We start from the raw sequence: 19763 nt of genomic DNA on the forward strand, positions 1-19763 counted from the left end.
ATAGGAATAAAGGAACATGAGTAGGCCATTCAGCCTCTCGAGCCCACTCCCACCATTCAATAAAATCATGCCAGATCTGTGACCTAACTCCATGTGACTGCCTGAGGCACATATCCCTTGATATCCCACCTCAATATAAATTTGAGACTCAGACTTTAACCTAACAATCAAACCAACATCCATTGCAGTTTTAGGAAGAGTTCGAACCTGCACAATTCTGTGTGGAAGTGTTTTCTTACATCTCTCCTGAATGGCTTGGCCCTAATTTTTAGATTATGGCTCCTGGTTCTAGAACCTTCAACTCATGGAAACAATTTACCTTTATCCACCCTGTCCTTCCCTGTAAATGTTTTGTGGACCCAATTAATGTATTTGTATGCTGGCTGCTGTTTGAACAACCCACGTAAACACAATTATTATGTGTTTACCTGCTAATATTGATTCAGCTCAATTTCAAGATCTTTAATGGATTGTAAAATATTCAGCACAATGTTTTGTAAACTATAGGTTTCTAAAGCAGGTTTATTATTCAGAATTCTAGGAAGCTACAAGTTTTCCATCTTTACTCTCATAATTATCCCAAACAATGAATGGTATTTATGGAGACACAGGGGTAGGGGAGAACTTCATGTTGCCTTCTTTGGGGAAGGCCAGCCACATTAAGTGCCAATCGGTCACTTAACTTGGTAAAGGTGTGTCTACATTTGGATCAAGTACTCGTGGGGTGGGGATGGTGGAAGCCCTGCCCAGGGAGAGCTTCCAGTCAATCAGAGGCCGGCAGCTCTTCATTGCTTGGCAGCACCACTGGAGAGGTGGTTGCTGGTGGTACAGCAATAACAACCCCCCTGCCCCCAGCTCAGGATTGCCATGGAGTTAGATATGGTGGGAAGGGTGGTTAGGGGGGTTGACTACATGGCTATGGTCTCAACACACTTCCACTGTCACTTTCCAAAGCCAGATCCCTCATTCAGGCTTTCAGCACTTTTGACTCCAGCCCCCAGTGTCCATGCAAGTATACACAACACGATTCGCTTTTGAATTTCCTGCATGGTGACTGACCACTCAGCAGTGGTGGATCAATTGCACACTTGAGGGCTTTGTGGTTGGAGCTGGTTTAATGCTTTAAGTTTCTTTTCTGTTTTGTTTTGATTTCGGGTGATTCCCCTTGAAGAGGCTGTCCTCAGTTTTCTTAATTTGATTTAATTGATTTAACTCAAAAGAGTTGGGATGGGTAGGCCGTCCATGAGCCTTCCCACCACAAACTCAAATCGGGTCAGTGGCAGGAAGGCAGTGGGGTCTGCAGCTACCATCCCCCTGCCTGTTTAAATGTTGGTCTACTACCAAACCTGATCCAGGAGAGGGCATTAAGTACCACCCATCAGGTTTCTGAACTCAGCCAGGTCATCTTGATCGATCAGAGGGTAGAACAGAAGAAGGAAAGATTATCCCAGATAAAATTAACCAAAACTATTCCTATATTTTTCAGACGTCTGTTCAAGGACAAAAAGCATTACCTCAGGAAGTGGTTGCTTGTCTGCTGTCTCCTTGAGGAGTTGGCATAGTCACAGAAGGATTTAATGATTGGAGAAGATAATATTAAAGTTAACGGGGCAAAGGGAAAATAAATCTTAAAAATGGAGGAGTGAAAAGCTATACATTACAGCACTGCCATTGACGACAGTCTAAGTTCAGCTTCAGTGCTGTCATGTGCTGCTGCCTCCAGAAAATCTAAGCACCAGCTCAGTGGGGGCTTTTCCTGAACTCCACTGTAGGCAGCTGAGTCAGCAGAAGTAAATGAAAGCATCAGCCACTGCCAGTAAGGACACTGTTGGACTCTTGCTCAACCCAGGCTGCAAAAGTCATTTCTGACTTGCTAACTTGTGTAGAGCTTTCCCAGCAAGCCTGGAAGCATCCATACACAAAAATGAAAGCTAATATTTACGATTTTTAGGCAGTTGAATGTATCCAAGATTGATGCAGACATGTTTTTGTGTTGCTGCAAATGGATTGGAGTTTGCTAGCCTTGGTCAATCAGTTACATTATCCTACTGGAAACAGCTCTAATCTGTAATAGAATTACATAAAAGAGACATTAGATTGGTTTTGAAAAGCTCAATCTAATGTTTGGATACTTGACTGGTCAACTGTTAATTAACACTCATGAGGTCAACATCTTTAATTCTTTATGTTAAAGCAAACCAGCAGCAGCAGTACTTTATACGCAGGGGCAGGGAGCGAGTGGTTTGTGCTGCTATGAGCTATATTGCTTTTTAAGAACTGCAGCCTTGTGCTAATTAAAATCACCCAACTTATGTTGAGGTTGAAACCAAAAGTACATCTTTTTGAGGTAATTATAGTTGGCAGTTATTTTGATTAGACTATTAGCATTTTTATTAACTACAGCTACTTCTGAAAAATAATGGGTTTGATGATTAATGATTACATATGTGATGAATATTGTTGTAGTTGTAATTATCAGAGAAAAAAAAGCCAAGTGTGCTTTTTAGTGTAATTGCCAGAAGCAGAATATTTTGTCTAGATGGAGAACAAATATTAGCCTGTGCAAGTGGGAATGATTAATGCAGAGCAGCACTTTGCAAGATGTTTGGGTGCATGTGCAGGTTAGAATTCTGCATAGATAATGCACCTTCCGGGATTCGGTCAACAAACCTGCCAACTGACAGATTTGCTGCTGGGATGCACATGCAATGCCAGTGAAATATTGCACTGCTGCTTCTCTGTCATAAATCTACATTATCCATTAACTGCATGTAGCTTGAGACCATGCTGTCAGCTGTTAGGCAGTGATCCCTTTATTTGTGAAGGAGAGATTGTATGATTGTATGTTTTGAGGTGCGAGGCTGGCTAAAAGGATAACACGGCAAACTGTGATGTACATTTGCCTTTTACACTTCATCACAGGTATTGCTATCTCCTAGATGTTTAGAAATGGTTATTGCTTTAACCATTGCTTTAAGTGAAAGAAAAAGAAATCCACCAGTCATTTTTTTTTTATTCATTCATGGGACTTGTGATCAATCAGAATCTTTCTCACTGACTTGAGTACAAGGTCACCTCTATTTTTCAGAAATAGGGAGGGAAGAAAGTGATAAAAACTAAACCAGTCAGCCAGCAGTATACCTTTTGAGGTAATCTGAACCAGGGGCTTTGAAGTAGAATTGAAATACTGTGCTCTTTGCACTGCTGGGCATAGCAGATTTAAAGTTTGAAAGCAGCAGGCAGGCTCTTTTCTGCAGTTGATTATTTATTTATTGAGAAATATTGAATATTGTTTTACTTTTTTTCATGCAGGCTTTCTTTATGTCACTTGCCAAATTTCAAACTGCACTGAAAAAGCACTAAAAACTAATTTCCCAGGAAACATAGATCAGAATTCGCTACTTGTCAATGACGACTACATTTTCATTCAGGTAATTAATTCACATAAACTTCATTACCTGTGCCTTATTAATATATAATATTCAATATAATGATGATATATAAACAGCAGATCAGAAATTACAACAAATTGTATAGATATCCTTGTAGCCAAGTAAAATTGAATTGCCAGGGAGTTAAGTGTTCACCTTTAGGTAGGTTTATTGTTGTGGCAAGTACAGAGTTTTTTTAAAAAAATGAACAGATGTATATTGTTCTGGAAACAGACCAATTCCTTAGAGATCAGGGCTGTGCAGCAGACGCGCTCTGCTGATACTGCCTTTGCTGAGTTCAGCAGTGTGTCAGCCTGATGTTTTCTGGAGTTAAATGACCACGTTCTGAACTCCATGGGGGAGCCCTTCAAATACCGGTTTTCAATAAAATCCATCAAACAAAATAACTGCCCATTGACCAGTGGAAAGGGGCATTTCTGTGCTTTTGTGCACACACGTTTTCGATGCATTTACATAGGTTCCATCGCCCACCTATTTAAAGTAGTAATATGTAAATCTAGCTCCTATGCTGTGTATAGAACCACAAGCACAGTTCTATGGTATATTTGGATGGAACGTGTATTGTCAATACTCTGTCCATTTGTGCTGATGTTAAATGGCATAACTAGCATTTATTAGAGGAATTATTGACATGTATTCAAAAGGTGGCCAAGGCCACTTTTTTTCATTTTGTGGGGAGGATCAGGAAGGTCCAGAATAATATTTTGTCCCACAGCCATGAGTGGCTCTGTGGGATCATCCCCACCCCCAATCCCAGTACCTCAGCTAAACTTCCCCAACTATGAATGTAGCCACCTCATAGCCTGGTTTGGCCCTTGGCTGCTGGGCTTCTAAAATATATTAATGCTAGTGATGCAAATTCATGTCCCAATATCTCAGTACTTTCCCTTTACAGAGACTTTTGCCACCCTCTTTATTTGTCTTCATAGATCAATATGCTCCCTTTCCTTGTAGTACTAATTGAGAAATCCTCTACTGACCACAGCAAGTCTATATGCACTTCAAGAATCAATATGCACTTTAGGATTCATATAGCTCCATGTATTATAGGGGTTGCCCATGTACATTTTGTAAACAGCTAGCCATTTGATCACCTTGGAAGTTTGACACAGAAATAGAGTGCAAATTCCTATCCTGCTGTTCTGATCAGATCATTGTTCACTGTGTATCATGCAAATTCACAAATAGGTCAAAGGCTGCCACTTTTGGATCCGAAAAGTTCTTGTCCTACCTCATATTACCTTTGACAGGCAAAAGTATTTCAAAACTTTGAACGATGGAATGAACAAGCTATTTCATGGTGCTACTATGTAGTGACTATGCGCATGGTATTTGCCACAGACAAAAAGCTGCTATCAGTCCAAGAAGATAATTTGTCCACCACACAATGTAGCAACACCATGTCTTAATTAGTGCTGATACAATGTCAGATAAATAAGCAGTATATTCCCAAAGATTGGCTTATTCCTTTGGCTGTTTACAATAAGCAAAGTACGGACTGTATTCAACTAGCACATGCTTGCAAAACCCAAAATAAACATCCACTGTTAGATGTGATTCTGCAATTTGGACAGCACTTCCTGTGTGTGCTAACAGTTACACTAACAACCAATTTAAGATCATCAGTCCAGCTCGTAATGGGATTCATGTACATTTGCAAGAGGTGACATATATTCAAAGCCAAGCACTTGTTTTCTGCAAACAAAAGGAATATTTTCAGACTATGCACCTTTTTATCATTACCCGGGAGCTTTACCCATTGCTTTCTCCATGGCACTGCTTAGCCAATCTAAGTCGACTTGCCAAAACATTTCCTAAAGTATAAATTGTTATGATCATTTGAAATTTGTCATTTTTTTGGGGGGTGATATTTGCTTTTATCCCAGGGACTGACTTTGATTTTTTTAAAAAAGTTTAATTTTATGCATTTGTCTGCTATATTTTCCCCCTTTTGCTTTTCTTTGTCCTACTTTCATCTAAGCTACTTAGCCATTTAAATCCAATTTTAAAATTGACTTCCTATTTATTAAAGGCGTCCACCGAACTTTCACAATTCAAAGTCTCTTAAAAATTGCTTCTTTCATTGGTACTATCTGGGCTTTGAATTCCGTTTGATTTTAAAAGCATGCTGTTATACATGCACTCATTTGTTTTTCTATCTCTTGCTCCTACTCTTTCTTCACAAGCAGGTACAGTATTTTATCTATTTACAGATACTTATGCTTTAAATGTTCATATTTTTTCTGTTTTCTCCACCTGTGAGTTGCTGCAAGCTATCTGATTAAGAAGGACTTTTAGTCACTATTTCAAAATGCTTTATAAATAAACATCACATGAGAAATTACAGCTCTGAGAAAAAGTCTCCATTGAGGAGTGCTTTCTTTTTTGAGAATCTGCCCTGGTCTGATCAGACATATTTACTTGAATCATTGAATCCCTGCAGTGCAGAAGAGGCCATTCAGCTGATCAAGTCTGCACCAATTCTCTAACAAAGTCTGACATCACTCATCAGCTGACTCAAGAACAGCTTCTTCCATGCTGCCATCAGACTTTTGAATGAACCTACCTCATATTAAGTCGATCTTTCTCTACACCCTAGCTATCACTGTAACACTACATTCTGCACTCTTTCCTTCTCTGTATATGGTATGCTTTGTATAGCTCACAAGAAACAATACATTCCATTGTATACTATTAAAGAGAATCTACAGTGTGGAAGGAGGCCATTTGGCCCATCGAGCCTGCACCAACAACAGTCCCACCCAGGACCTATCCCCATAACCACATATTTAGCCTCTTAACCCCCTGACACGAAAGGCCAATTTAGCATGGCCAATTAACCTAACCCGCACATCTTTGTACTGTAGGAAGAAACCGGAACACCTAAACAAAACCCACTCAGACAGAAGAGGAATGTGCAAACTCCACATAGGCAGTTATCCAAAGCTGGAATTGAACCTGAGTCCTTGGAGCTGTGAGGTAGCAGTACTAACCACTATGTGCTACTGTGTTGTCCAATAAAAATCACCAAAACTAATACATGTGACAAATCAAATCAAAGAATATTTACTCAGACCCTTTCCCCCGTTCTATCGCTGCAACCCCTCACATTTTCTGTGACTAATCCATCTAACCTGCATAATTTGGGACACGAAGGGGCAATTTAGCATGGCCAGTTCACCTAACCTGCACATCTTTGGCCTGTGAGAGGAAGTTGGACCACCCAGAGGAATCCCATGCAGACACAAGAGGAATGTGCAAACTCCACCTAGACAGTCACTCAAGGCCGGAATTGAACTCGAGTCCTTGGAGCTGTGAAGAACAGAGCTAACCATTGTGCTACCATGTTGCCCAATAAAATTCACCAAAACAATACACTGTACCATCATGTGAAATTCTACATATTAGTATACCCCGACAGTTCAGGAATTATGCACCAACACAGAGAGCAGAAGATTTCACACAAAGTAAATTCAAAGGGAAGCCACACTTCAGAATATTGTCAGGATCCTGATCACTGAGCAAGATCAATGAGGTTGGATTCAATTTCTGTTTAATCCCATATTTGGAGGGCCCTAACAAGGAAGAGAAATAATGGGGCAAGAATCAAAAAAAAAGAACTTCAAATTCTGAACATTATCAATGATCTCAATTCATGTTTAAGTTCATTTTTTTTCTAGTTTTTCAGTGGTTAAGTAAATAATTTGTAAATCCTGACACTTTTATTCATTTCTTCATTTCAGTATTAATTTCTTGGTGACTAACAATCATGACCTTTTTTTTCAGGCAACTTCTGAAAACCGGACGACATATTACGTCTCTTATCGGAGGGGCGAGTTTGTTCAGATGAAATTACCAAAATATGCACTACCGAAGGTAACCACTTTAAACTGATTGCAATCTTTATGTAAATTGTAATAATGGGCCCGATTTTACCATTTTCATTCTAAGTGCTGAATCTGGGTGTAATCTGGGATCTGACTTAGAAATCTGCTTTCAGGCACTGCCATACACACCCAGCCATTCACGCTGTGGGCGGGGCGTTGTGTGGCTGAAACAATTGGAACTCTGAACTGTGCAAGCGCAGTTCGAAAAAAAATTTGAAAAAGTGCGCCCATGTCAGATCGCTTCCGAGCTCCAGAAAGTGGAGAAAGCGGCGCGGGAGTGAAAAGTGGGAGCGATGGCCCCTACACATCACTGTCCCCCTTATCCATCCTCCCCCATTACCCACATATATAAGAACATAAGAAATAGGAGCAGGAGTAGGCCATCTAGCCCTTCGAGCCTGCCCCCCCATTCAATAAGATCATGGCGGAACTGAGCCACGACAGATCAGCCATGATCTTATTGAATAGCGGGGCAGGCTCGAAGGGCTAGATGGCCTACTCCTGCTCCTATTTCTTATATATTACTGTCCCCAAGTAGCTCCCCCGCCCCACCAACCACACACATCACTCTCCCCCTTATCACTCCCCCCACTACCCAGATTGATTTCCCCCCCCCCAACTGATCACCTGCAGAGTGGCAGCAGACCCCCCTGCCTCCCCCCTGTGCCCCCATCAGAGATCTGTCTGCTGCCACCAACCCCACCCCAAACCAGAGATCCATCTGGCCTCAGTCATCCACCCACCCCCTCCCCCCCAACCTCCAGAGATTTGTCCGGCCTCACTAACCCCCCTCCTCAAAGAAGAACATCTGACCCGCCTCCTCCTCCCTCCCCACCAGACAACAATCAGCCCCACCACCACTACCCACCCCCCCCCAAATAGAGATACATCTGACCCACCTTCTCCTCCTTCTCCCTTCCCCCTCTAGACAATGATCTGGCCTCGCTCCCCTCCCTCCCACAACCAGAGAATGATCAGGCCCTCCTCCTCCTCCCCCTCCTCCTCCCCCTCCTCCTCCCCCTCCTCCTCCCCCTCCTCCTCCCCCTCCTCCTCCCCCTCCTCCTCCCCCTCCTCCTCCCCCTCCTCCTCCCCCTCCTCCTCCCCCTCCTCCTCCCCCTCCTCCTCCCCCTCCTCCTCCCCCTCCTCCTCCCCCTCCTCCTCCTCCCCGCCGCCGCCACCAATCTGAGTCAGAGAGCTGTTGGAAGCTCTGAATGTGCTCTTCAGCAGCTGAAACGCCCAGCTCAGACTTTTATTCGGCAGCTCCATTATGGCGTGGTTCCAGATTGGCAAATGCATTTAAATTGCAGTTGTGCCCATTTTGACTGCAAATCGAATCTCCGCCATTCCTGGATTTCAGTAAAGTGGCAATCTGTGCGGACATGGGCGTGGATCACGTTGATGGCCTCGCACCCCACTTTATCACATTTTTGCGCCCAAAAATGGATGTAACGCAATGGTAAAATCTACCCCAATGTCTATGGAAAGCTTTGCATATAGAGCACAAGGTCATCGGCCATATTTTGTTAATACATGTGATGTTCTAAAAAATTCTCTATCCCTGCGAGCAATGCCACAGAAGATCTATTTTACTGTTCAATAGTCAACCATTTGCAGCTGTAGAAAGAATAAGAAGATTGATGTGGATTCACTGTTGGGCCTTATCAACCACATTATTTGAGCCCATAACATGATTAATTTGAACTTGTTAAGAACAGCTAACATTCATACGCAGAAACTCATTCTATTTTCAAGCCTTGCATTTTTTTTGAATTACAGAAGAATTAAATACCCTGTTAAAATTGACAAGTAATATCTCAGGCGATCAGAGTCAACTTGTCACTCGGCACTCTTTTCTCCTCTACTATACGTTTTTGTGATTTTTTGAAATTTGGCATTCTTGTGTTTGCCCTGGTGAGTACTGGATGAAAAGCTTTGGGATGATATCTCTCTTTTCAGAAATGTTCAAGTTCTGTACTACCAAGCAGCTGTTTGAAGATTCAGTTGCAGTGAAAGTTACATTTTCTATTGCTATTCATTGTCCTTGCCCCAACTGGGTGGCATGGAGGCACAGTGGTTAGCGTTACTGCGCCTCAACGCCAGGGACCCTGATTCAATTCCCGCCTTGAGTGACTGTCTATGTGGAGTTTGTATATTCTTCCTGTGTCTGCATGGGTTTTTCCAGGAGCTCCGGTTTCCTCCCACAGTTCAAAGATGTGCGGTTTAGGTTGATTGGCCTTGCTAAAATTGCTCCTTAGTGTCAGGGGGATTAGCAGGGTAAATGCATGGGGTTATGGGGATACAACCTGGATGAGATTGTTGTCGATGCAGGCTTGATGGGCTGAATGGCCTCTTTCTGCACTGTAGGGCTTCTATGATACTTTCTATGAACTACCTTTGTACACTTGTCAACTTCTACACCAAGAAATGGGTAACTGACAGGAAAATCAAGTGGACAACTTGAACAACATTTGCACAACTGATGATTTCTCAGACAGAGGTTTAAGTGGGTTGCAAGGACTTCTGTCAAAATTGTTGAAAGGCTGTTTACTAATAAGAACTGGGATCTTGTGACTATATACATACGGAACTTTCAATGAGAAACAGTGAATGCTAGTACCAATTTTTCCAGACTTTGAGTTGGTTAGTCATCATTGGAAGCAGTGATATCATCATGTTGTCACTGGATTAGTAATCCAGAGACCCAGGGTAATGCTCTGGGGACCCAGGTTTGATTCCCACCACAACAGATGATAGAACTTCCAATAGTTATTGACTGTTGTAAAACTTGGTCTGATTCACTGATGCCCTTGAGGGAAGGATATCTGCCATCCTCACCTGGTCTGATCTACGTTTGACTTAGAACTCATAGCAATGTGTTTAACTCTTGAAAGTTCTCTCATATAGCCTAGCAAATCATTCAGCTGTACCAAACCGCTACAAAAGCAGTAAAAAATAAATAAACTGGATGGACAACCAGGCATTAACCTAAGCATCAAAAACAACATTGGCAAGCCCAGCACTGTCAACCCTGCAAAGCCGTCTTTACTAACATCTGAGGGCTTGTGCCAAAATTGGGTGAGCTGTTTCACAGACGAGTCAAGCAACCGTCTGATTCAGTCATACTCATGGAATCATACCTTGCGGACAATATTCCAGGCACACCACCATCACCTCTCCCATCATCAGAACAGACCCAGCATAGGTGAAGAGACAGTCGCATACAGTCAAGAAGGAGTTGTCCAGTGAGTCCTCAACATCGACTCTGGACCCCATGAAGCCTCATGCATTAAAGATACCTAACCAGAGTAATCTCTTTTGTCCAAAGATGTGCAGGTTAGTTGGATTGGCCATGCTAAATTGAGCCCTAGTATCAGGAGGATTATCAAGGTAAATACAGGAGGTTATGGGGATAGGACCTGGGTGTGATGCTTGATGGGCTTCATGGCCTTCTCCTGCACTGTAGGGATTTTATGATCTTTTTATCTCCTCCTTTTATTTCTCACATGTTCCCGAGACTTCGATTTCTTAACACTCCAATTAAATATTATTTTCAAAACTCTGGATTAAGCCATATTCCTGACATTCCCATCACAATATTGTTCTCTCCCGCTGAAAGAGCCTCCAGTCCAGGCAGCTTATTTCTGTACATATATACATCTTGTTACAGATATTCCCTCTATCCCATCTCACTTTACGCCCTTTCTTAGTACCCTCCAAAGCATTTATTAGCTCCTCAGTTTAGGTATAGCCTGTGCTTTCTCTACCAATCTTTTTTTAATCTGGAAGGATTCTCACTTCTGCCACTGGGTCCAGATGTATTATCTTGGTGCTGATAGATGCCAACACATGAAACAGTTATCTTGATGGTGTTAGTAAATGACTTAGTGAGCTGCAGTTGAAGTGGGGGGGTGGGGGGGTGTGGTCAGAGAAATTGATGCAGCCTGAGCATTTAACTAATTTTTAAAGCAAGAACTTTAAAGCAGATGTTGAATATGAGAGGGGGTGAGGGGGGGGGGAAGCAGAAAATGCTGGAAACATTAGGTCTGCAGCCTCTGTGGAGAGAGAAGCAGAGTTAACATTTAGGGTCAATGAATCTGTTTTTATTTTAGTGAATTCGTTTAACATTTTTGTAAAGCAAAACTGTTGGGAATACTGAATGAGGGTTGATGTCTGGTCGTGGGTTACCCATCTGCTCTCTTCAGCTGAAAATGATGAATGATTCGAAGAGAGAGAAAACCAATATTTAAAACTGACAGAAATTGGAAAGAGAAATGTAAACAGTGTGAAGCAATAAGTATTTTTCTCTAAAGAGAAAGCTGCTGTTTAAGTTGTCAATCAAGTATTGATGTCAGTGTCAGTCGAAGTGTTTCTGGCTTTCATTGGCATTTAGAATGTTGCACACCTCAAGTCTGGCAGAAATGAAAATTTTTGAATTACATTTTCACTTGACATCACAAAGAATGTGAACTGATCGGAAATAATTGACAAGGGCTGCTTGCCTCTGCTGAAGGGAATTAAGGTATGCTTGGTGTTATAAACACTGAACTCACTGGATTTTAAACAGTTTTGTTAGAATTTAGTTTATCCCTGTAATGAGCTTAATATAAGCGCATCCCTAAAACTTTTCTCCCTTTGAAAGCTTGATTCATGTTCGTATAACACTGGGCTAGAAAGATAACAGGATCAAGCAAGTGATATATTTTTAGAATAATATATTAAACAATGTAAAACATAGGAGCTCCTAAAGTCATTATAGGAGTGTTAATGGACTTTGAGAAGCAAAATGGGCAGTCCTCATCCCTAGTTTTGCAAAATCATCTTGAGACCCTCTACTTCTATGTTCAATGTCCCCATTGAAGCAAAAATGAACTATGTTACTCCCTACAATAAAATAATGTGTTGACACGCACTATCTAGATTCCTAAAGAATGATTATTTGAGAACATTGCTATAATCACACATAGGGTTGAACCCCAGCATTAGATGCCATCTGCAGACAATGCATTGCCATCTGTAGAATGGAAGGTGAGACAATTTGGGTGGGAAATTAAAATGAAAATTGTATCAAATCATCATTGAACTCCTAAATATAGATGCGGCCTCTTTATCTGGGTTCTTTGGCACACAGTGTCCCAGATACTGCTTTTCGGGTTGTAGCCCCTTTGAGGTGAATCCTAATTATAGAAAGCTGATCAAAAAAATCAAGTAAGTTGTCTTTTTAGGAAACTATTTGCTTTTAAATAAAAAAAAGTCTGGAAATTGCTGTTGAACTCCCTTTTATAGAAGTGACAAAATTATTTCAAAGCTCTTTGACACATTTATGCTACAAGAAAGAGATTTAAAATCCATACTAAGAAAACTTCAAGCTACCGTCTTTAAAAGAAGGCCACCTTTGTAGTTGTAACAGAAGCTTTTTCCATGGAGCCTCAAAGCTTTAAAGGGCAACCTTTGTACAGCAGTTAACTTAGTGTTTTGAATGATTTAACATTTAAAAGGCAGCCACTAAATCACTGTCATATTGTTGATCAGAATTTCTTTCCTTTAAAACTGACCGAGCTCTGAGATGGGCTCACGGATTAAATCACAAATTAATTGATATATTTGTTTGAAATGTGATAGTCGAGCTTTAATGTGGTGACACTGACTGCCACAGACCTTGTATGAGCATCAATCACTGTATCCTATTGGTTGCTGACACAGACACAAAAACATTTGATGCTTGAATAACTCCTCTTGCATTAAGGACCAATCAGGCAATCGCCAGCTTTGGCAAATGGAATCTTAATGGCACATTAGCTATGCTTAGCCGGAAGGCCAAATAGCGAATAGAATTGCATAACTTCTATACTTCAGGGGTCTACAAGATACATACATGAGTCATTCTACACACACTCAAACAATAATGTACACCATTTTGATTTTATACTGTTTCATATTTTTGCGTGACAATTTATCTGCATAATGTTGTTTACTCTGACATGAACCCAATTGTATAAGGAGATCATTGCTACTTTTATTAATGAGTACAAAGCAGTCCCAACATTTTAAAATAAAAATATAAATGTCTTAATGTTATTCTTCAATATATCAGTGATTTATAAATGCTTTTAATTTTGAAGAGTTGTGATGGCTGACTGTCTTGGACTGATACACATCTTTAGTCAGATTCAAAATGGGGCTTTGTGTTATCATAGGATGAAGAGCCGCTTCTTCCCCCATTTTGAAAAGTGCTGTGAAAGTTTATCTTCGAATGTAACTCATGAGAGGTGTGGGTTTTTTTTCTGCCTGTTTGGTTTTCCCCACTCCTGCTCTTGCTCAGGTGCAATTCTTTGTTCACATACTATTCTTTGGTAGCTTTTGCTATGTAAGATTGGTCACAGGTTATTCAAGCTAGCTCGAAATCATAGAATCCCTACAATGCAGAAGGAGGCCAACTGGCCCATTGAGTGTACACTCACTGTCCAACGAAGCATCTTACCAGGCTGTGGACTGAAAGGGAAAACATGTGCACCCAAAGGAAATCCACACAGACAGAAGGAGAAGGTGAAAACTCCACACCGTCAGTCACCCAAGGTTGGACCCAAACCTGGGTCCCTGGCATTATGAGGCACCAGTGCTAACCACTGTGCCACTGTGGGCCTCAGACTCATCCAAGTAACCAAAATAAACTGCTGGAACTTGTTGTGGCTCCGCAGGCAGCTAGCTCCCTGATTAGTCTTTCCCATTTCTGGCTGCCTGCCTCTATTTTTAGGCTACCTTTGTGATAAAACAAGCACAGCATTTATCAATTTCAGCCCCAATTAGAAATAGTATTGTAATAAATTGAAGGTGACTTGATGAGGTTTAAGTAACAAAGGTTTTGCTGCCAGTAAATAAATAAATACTAACACTAACGGACAGAATAACAATGCAATTCATCCTTCCTGGCTCCAACTGAGTATCCTCCTCAACCTGGGATCCATAGTCTTGCACCTGTTTATCTCAGCTTCCTGCCTCTACACTCCATAGGGTCCAGCCCAATCACATAGCCCATAGAGAATTCCCCTTAAAGGGCTAAGCCTGCACCCATCCTTTGCCCTGCTAAGTCCTGAGTTCACCTCTGGATGAAACAAAAAGAACATCATTAACATTGGCAAACAAATTAGAAAAGACATCAGGAATACCCCAGGGAAATGCATCAGAAGTTTAGTTTAACTGGGAACTTCCAGACCCTGTTTTTTTTCCTAAGGAGTTGAACTCTATTGTGGGTTTTTTTGCACATTCTGTCCTGACTGTTTCACTCTACACCACCCTTGTAAATGACCCATTCTGTTGCAGCTGAAACGCACACCATTTTGACATCGGCATGTTCCTTTGGAATGTCCTCCCCCAAATCAAAAACAAGTTTCTGTCCTTGATGCTGTTTCCCTTTTCATGGACTCTTCTGCACCTGCACTTGGGCTGTTCTTCAAGGAGTCATTTACTGTCACAAACAGTTTACCTCATTAGGCATATCTTGCAACTCACATTCAGTCACGTTCTGACTCAGGCCAGGCAAGAATTGTGCAGGGCTGTGCATTTTCTGGACCTACCATTGAGGGCTTCAAAATCAGAAAAGTGGAGGCCGCAGCCCTGGCTGCTGTAAATCAGGTAGGTTTAAAGGAAAAGGTAGATTTATCAGGTAAGTGGTTACATTTTAAGGTGGTGGGGTGGTAAGGGTCAGGCATTTGGAGGGAAGGTTGAGCACTTAGGAAAGGAAGGATAGTCAGTGGAGGGGGAGCTAAGGTTGATCTGAGGAGGTAGTTGGGAGGTGGGGGGATCTCCTTGGGTTGGGGTTGCCAGTGGGTGTGGCAATCCTATGGGGGAGTTACTCCAGGATGGGGTGGGTAAGTTCTGTGTTAGGGGATAATTGGAGGGGTGGGTGGTCCTGTGGGGTTCTTTCAAGGATGCTCAGGGGTGGGGAGGAAGACCCCTCAATCCACCATTCAATCAGATCATGGCTGATCTCTCCCTGATCTCAAATTCACTTCCCCGCCTGTTCTCCATATCCTTTTATCCCATTTTAAGAATTAGAAATAGAAATAATAAAAATAATGGTTTCAAGAATGGCTTCTTGAAACCATTTGACAATTCAAACTCCACCTTGCAATGGGACAGCAAGTTCCACAAATTCACCACCCTCTGCAAGAAGTAGTTTTTCCTCATTTCAGTTTTAAATCTACCACCTCTTCACCTATACCTGTGACCACTTGTTCCAGATTGCTGTATAAGAGGAAACATTTGGTCTACGTTTACTCTATCAATGCCTTTTAAAATTTTATATACCTTGGTCAGATTCAATCTCATCCCTCTAAACTCCAGTGCATACAAGCCCAAACTCTTTAATCTCTCCTCCTACGTCAACCCTTTCATCTTCAGAATCAATCTGGTGAAGCTCCTCTGAATTGCCTCTAATGCTGCCACATTCTTCCTCAGAATAGGGCACCAAAACTGGATGCAATAGTCCAGATATGGTCTCAGCAACACCCTATACAATTGCGACACTTCTCTACTTTTATACTCCAATTCCTTTGCAATAAATGTCAACATTCCATTCCCCCATTTTATTACATGTTGCACCTGCATACCGACTTCCTGCAATTCATGAACAAACCAGATCCCTCTGACCAGATGCATTTTGAATCTGCTTTCCATTTAGTTAATAATTTTTTTGTCAAAATGGATAACTTCACACTTATTCACATTAAACTCTATCTACCAAATTTTGCCCCATTCTCCTAGCCTATCTATTCATCTGTAAAATCTTTATATCCTCTTCACTGCCTGCTTTCCCACCTATTTTGGTATCATCTGCAAATTTTGCTATGTAACTGTGTCCCAACTTGCAAATCATTTATATAGATGATACACAGTTGAGGTCTGAGGACTGACTCCTGCGGCACCCCGCTAGTTACATTTCGCCAGCCAGAGAAAGACCGATTTATCACAACTCTCTACTTTCTGTCAGTCAGCTAATCCTCAATTCAATCAGTACTCAACCCCAATCCCCTGCAACCTCGCCTCCTGGATTAATTTTTTATGTGGCACCTTGTCAAATGTCTTATGGAAGTCCAGATATCGTGCATCCACAGGTTCCCCATTATCCACTTTGCTGATTATGTCTTCAAAGAACTCAACCAAGTTTGTCAAGCATGACTTACCCTTCATAAAACAATGCTGACAGTGGTGGATTGAGCTTTGTCTTTCCAAATGCTCAGTCATCTCCTCCGTAATGATTGATTCCAGCACCTTGCCACCATTGAGGTCAAGCTAACCAGCCTATAGTTTCCTACTTTTTGCCTCTCTCCCTTTTTGAATTAGGGGCACCAAATTAGCTTGTTTTCAATCCATTGGGACCTTACCAGAATTCAAGGAATTTTGAAATATTGCAACCAATGCATCCACTATCTCTGCTGCCATCTCCTTTAATATCTTAGGCCATCAGGTTGCAGAGATTTATCTGCCTTTAATCTCATTAGTTTATTTAATACCTTCTCTTTAGTGATGGTTATTGCACCAAGTTCCTCTGCATTAACTACAGCTTTTGGAAAATTATCATTATTCTCTATCGTGAAGAAAGAGATAAAATATTTGGTTAGTGTCTCTGCCGTTTCTGTGAAACCCTTATTACCTCACCGGTATCGTCCTCTCAAGGGCCAACATTTATTTTAGTTATTCTCTTCGTCTTTATATACTTATAGAAGCCTTTGGTATCTGTCTTTACATTTTTCGTTAGTTTCCTTTCATAATTCATCATAGCTTTTTCAATTTTATTTTTAATAGCCTTTTATTGAACACTAAAGTTCTCCCAATCCTCCAGCTGACTACCAGCTTTTGCAGTTTGGTAATAGTTAGCCAGAAGCTAGAACTAGTTTTAATTCTTCTCACATTCTCAGTAACTATTATTGTGACACAGTCAGAACTGTCTGAAGTTAGCAATTCAAAATCACATTTTTGAGTGATTCTTAGTGCAGAGCAAATACCCACTGGAAGTTTGCACTTCCTATGCAATATCCATGCAAATTTTACCTAGGAGCTGCCATGGATATCGGGGTTCCCCATCGCATCTGCCCTGGAACTCAGAAGTTATGGCCCCTTTTCAACAGATAAAATCTCAATTAAGAACAGACAAGTTGCCTGGAAAATGACTCCAAGTGCTGAATTTTTCTATGATGCACACACTGATGATCCATGGTGTAAATTGCCTTATTAGCATTTAGCAGGTACACTGGAGTAGATCATGGCTTTGTGTAATAGTGGGTAATAATGAATCAACAGCCCATTTTACATTCTTCTCGCTTCTTATTCTCATTTCCTTGAATGGAAATAAAAATTTGGATAAGTGTAAAATGGCACTGATAATTCATGACTTCTCATCTTGTGCTATTGAGCAAAGTCATGATCTATCCCATTGAATCCTAAACATTGTTTGTCTTTCAGTATTAGTAAATAGCTATTTTCAGACAAAGCTGCCTGATTTTGCATCATGATATCTGTGGATATTTGCTCATCATCTGGCTACAACTGAAAGGATAGTTCCCAACCTGGGTAAGGGACATTGACTGACAGCTATTTCTAAGTCATTATGAATAGAGGAAATGACCATTGACTAATAGAAGCCCTCGGTGATTGGTAGTTCAAAACAGAAAACTTTTTATCAGATTATATTGACAGTCATCAGTCAGTTTAGGGAGCAAAAAAATTTGAATCTTACAACTTGACCTTGTCCTCACCAGTCTGTCTGTTAAAGAAACATTTTCCCACAACAGTATTTGTTGTAGTGACCACTCACCACATAGTGCCTACAAAGGCAAAGCACCATCTTCACACTAAAGGCATGCTCACTGTGTTGTGTGGTACTATATGCCATGTGGAATAGTTGAAGAACGAATCTCGCAATTCAAAACTGGGAACCTATGCAATACTGTGATCCATCAGCAATGGAACTGTATTTCACTACTATCTGTAACCTTATGGGCTGGCATATTTCTCTCCCCTTGATCAGTATCAAACTAGGTGACCAGTGCTAGTTCAAAGAGGATGGGGGAGATGTATACCAATGCAGCATCCAACATACCTGAAGACAAAGTGCAAATCTGGTGAAAGTCCATAACAGGGCTGCTTGTTTGCTAAACAATGATCAGACATCAACTTGAGCCTTGCCACATCCAGTCATGAAACTTAGTAGACAATTATGAAACAAAGGGGTAAGGAATGTATACATCATCAATGATGATGGACCTCAGGATGTGTGTGAAAAAGGCAAGACTGAAGTGTTCACAACTGTTTTCAGCCAGAAGTCCAGAATAATGATCCATTTTGGCCTCCTCTTGAGGTTCCCAGAATCACAGATGCCTGTCTTCAGACAATTTGATTCACTTTCTGCGATGTCAAGAAATGCCTGAGTGCATTGGATGCAACCATAGCTGAGTCCTGACAAAGGATCCCAGTTTTATTGCCGAAGACCTATCTCCTGAAATAGCCAGGTTAATTTTAACTATGATGGTTTTCTGATTAAAAATGACATTATGCCACAGTGCAGACCAGAAAGCCAAGCAAGATTAAAAATCAATATTAATCAAAACTGAGCTGGACTTTACTGCAGAGACAGAATTTGTGAGTTTGAAGTTTAGTTTTTAGGTTTTTAGACTTTGTTAACATTCTTCACTGGGCCAAATCCTGGAACACCCTGCCTAATGTTTAAGGATATGACTGCAAGAGTTCAAAAATGTGGCTCATTACCTTCTGAAGGTCAATTAGGGATGGACAATATATATAAAAGTCCAATCTGCTCCTACCCTGCTTGTGTTCTTTCTACCTCTCCCCACACTGGTAAGATAACTTTCAAACATGGTTTGGCCAAGACAAATAGCATTTCAGCCTGAGCTGGTCATATGTTATACTAATGTAAACAATATTTGTATATCACAGCACCAATTGCAAAATATTACAGTTTTAGAACTACATGTTCACCATAGTGAAAGCATCATCCAGCAAAACTCAAGAAGTGAATACCTCCCTCTTTTAATGCAAAGTATTTAATCAGGGTCAAAGAGACTGCACTCTTGTATTACGCTGTTTTGAGAGAAAAAAATGAGGGGATGTTCATTGGGAAGACACTGGAAAGAAGATTAGGATTTTCTCCTCCTCTTTGAACATGGGTTCAAATCCCAGCAAGGCAGCTGGTGGAATTTAAATCCAGTTAATAAATCCGGAATTAAAAGCTAGTTGCAGTTATAGTGGCCATGAAACCATTGTTGATTTTCTCACTAATAATGCCCTTGAGGGAAGTAAACCTTACAAGGTGTCGTTATTTTTGACCCACAACAGTGTGGCTGACAAGATCAGCATCTGAAGATTAGCGTTGCTACAGAATGGATTAAAATATAAATGTGTGCCCAGGTCA

General features: G+C 41.1%; 1 protein-coding gene across 5 annotated transcripts in view; it reads left to right on the forward strand.

The window, feature by feature from the left end:
- The window catches only part of sorcs2 (sortilin-related VPS10 domain containing receptor 2), a 591285-nt gene that overhangs the window by 447337 nt on the left and 124185 nt on the right, over positions 1–19763 (forward strand). For all 5 annotated transcript variants that reach the window (XM_080192200.1, XM_080192208.1, XM_080192218.1 and 2 more), the window contains 2 exons: positions 3313–3431; positions 7239–7328. In XM_080192200.1, the coding sequence (XP_080048326.1) occupies positions 3313–3431; positions 7239–7328 (209 nt within the window). The remainder of the gene's footprint in view (positions 1–3312; positions 3432–7238; positions 7329–19763) is intronic.

Source organism: Carcharhinus amblyrhynchos, chromosome 1, assembly GCF_965287045.1.
Source record: "Carcharhinus amblyrhynchos chromosome 1, sCarAmb.v2.hapA, whole genome shotgun sequence".
Classification (NCBI taxonomy): Eukaryota; Metazoa; Chordata; class Chondrichthyes; order Carcharhiniformes; family Carcharhinidae; genus Carcharhinus; species Carcharhinus amblyrhynchos.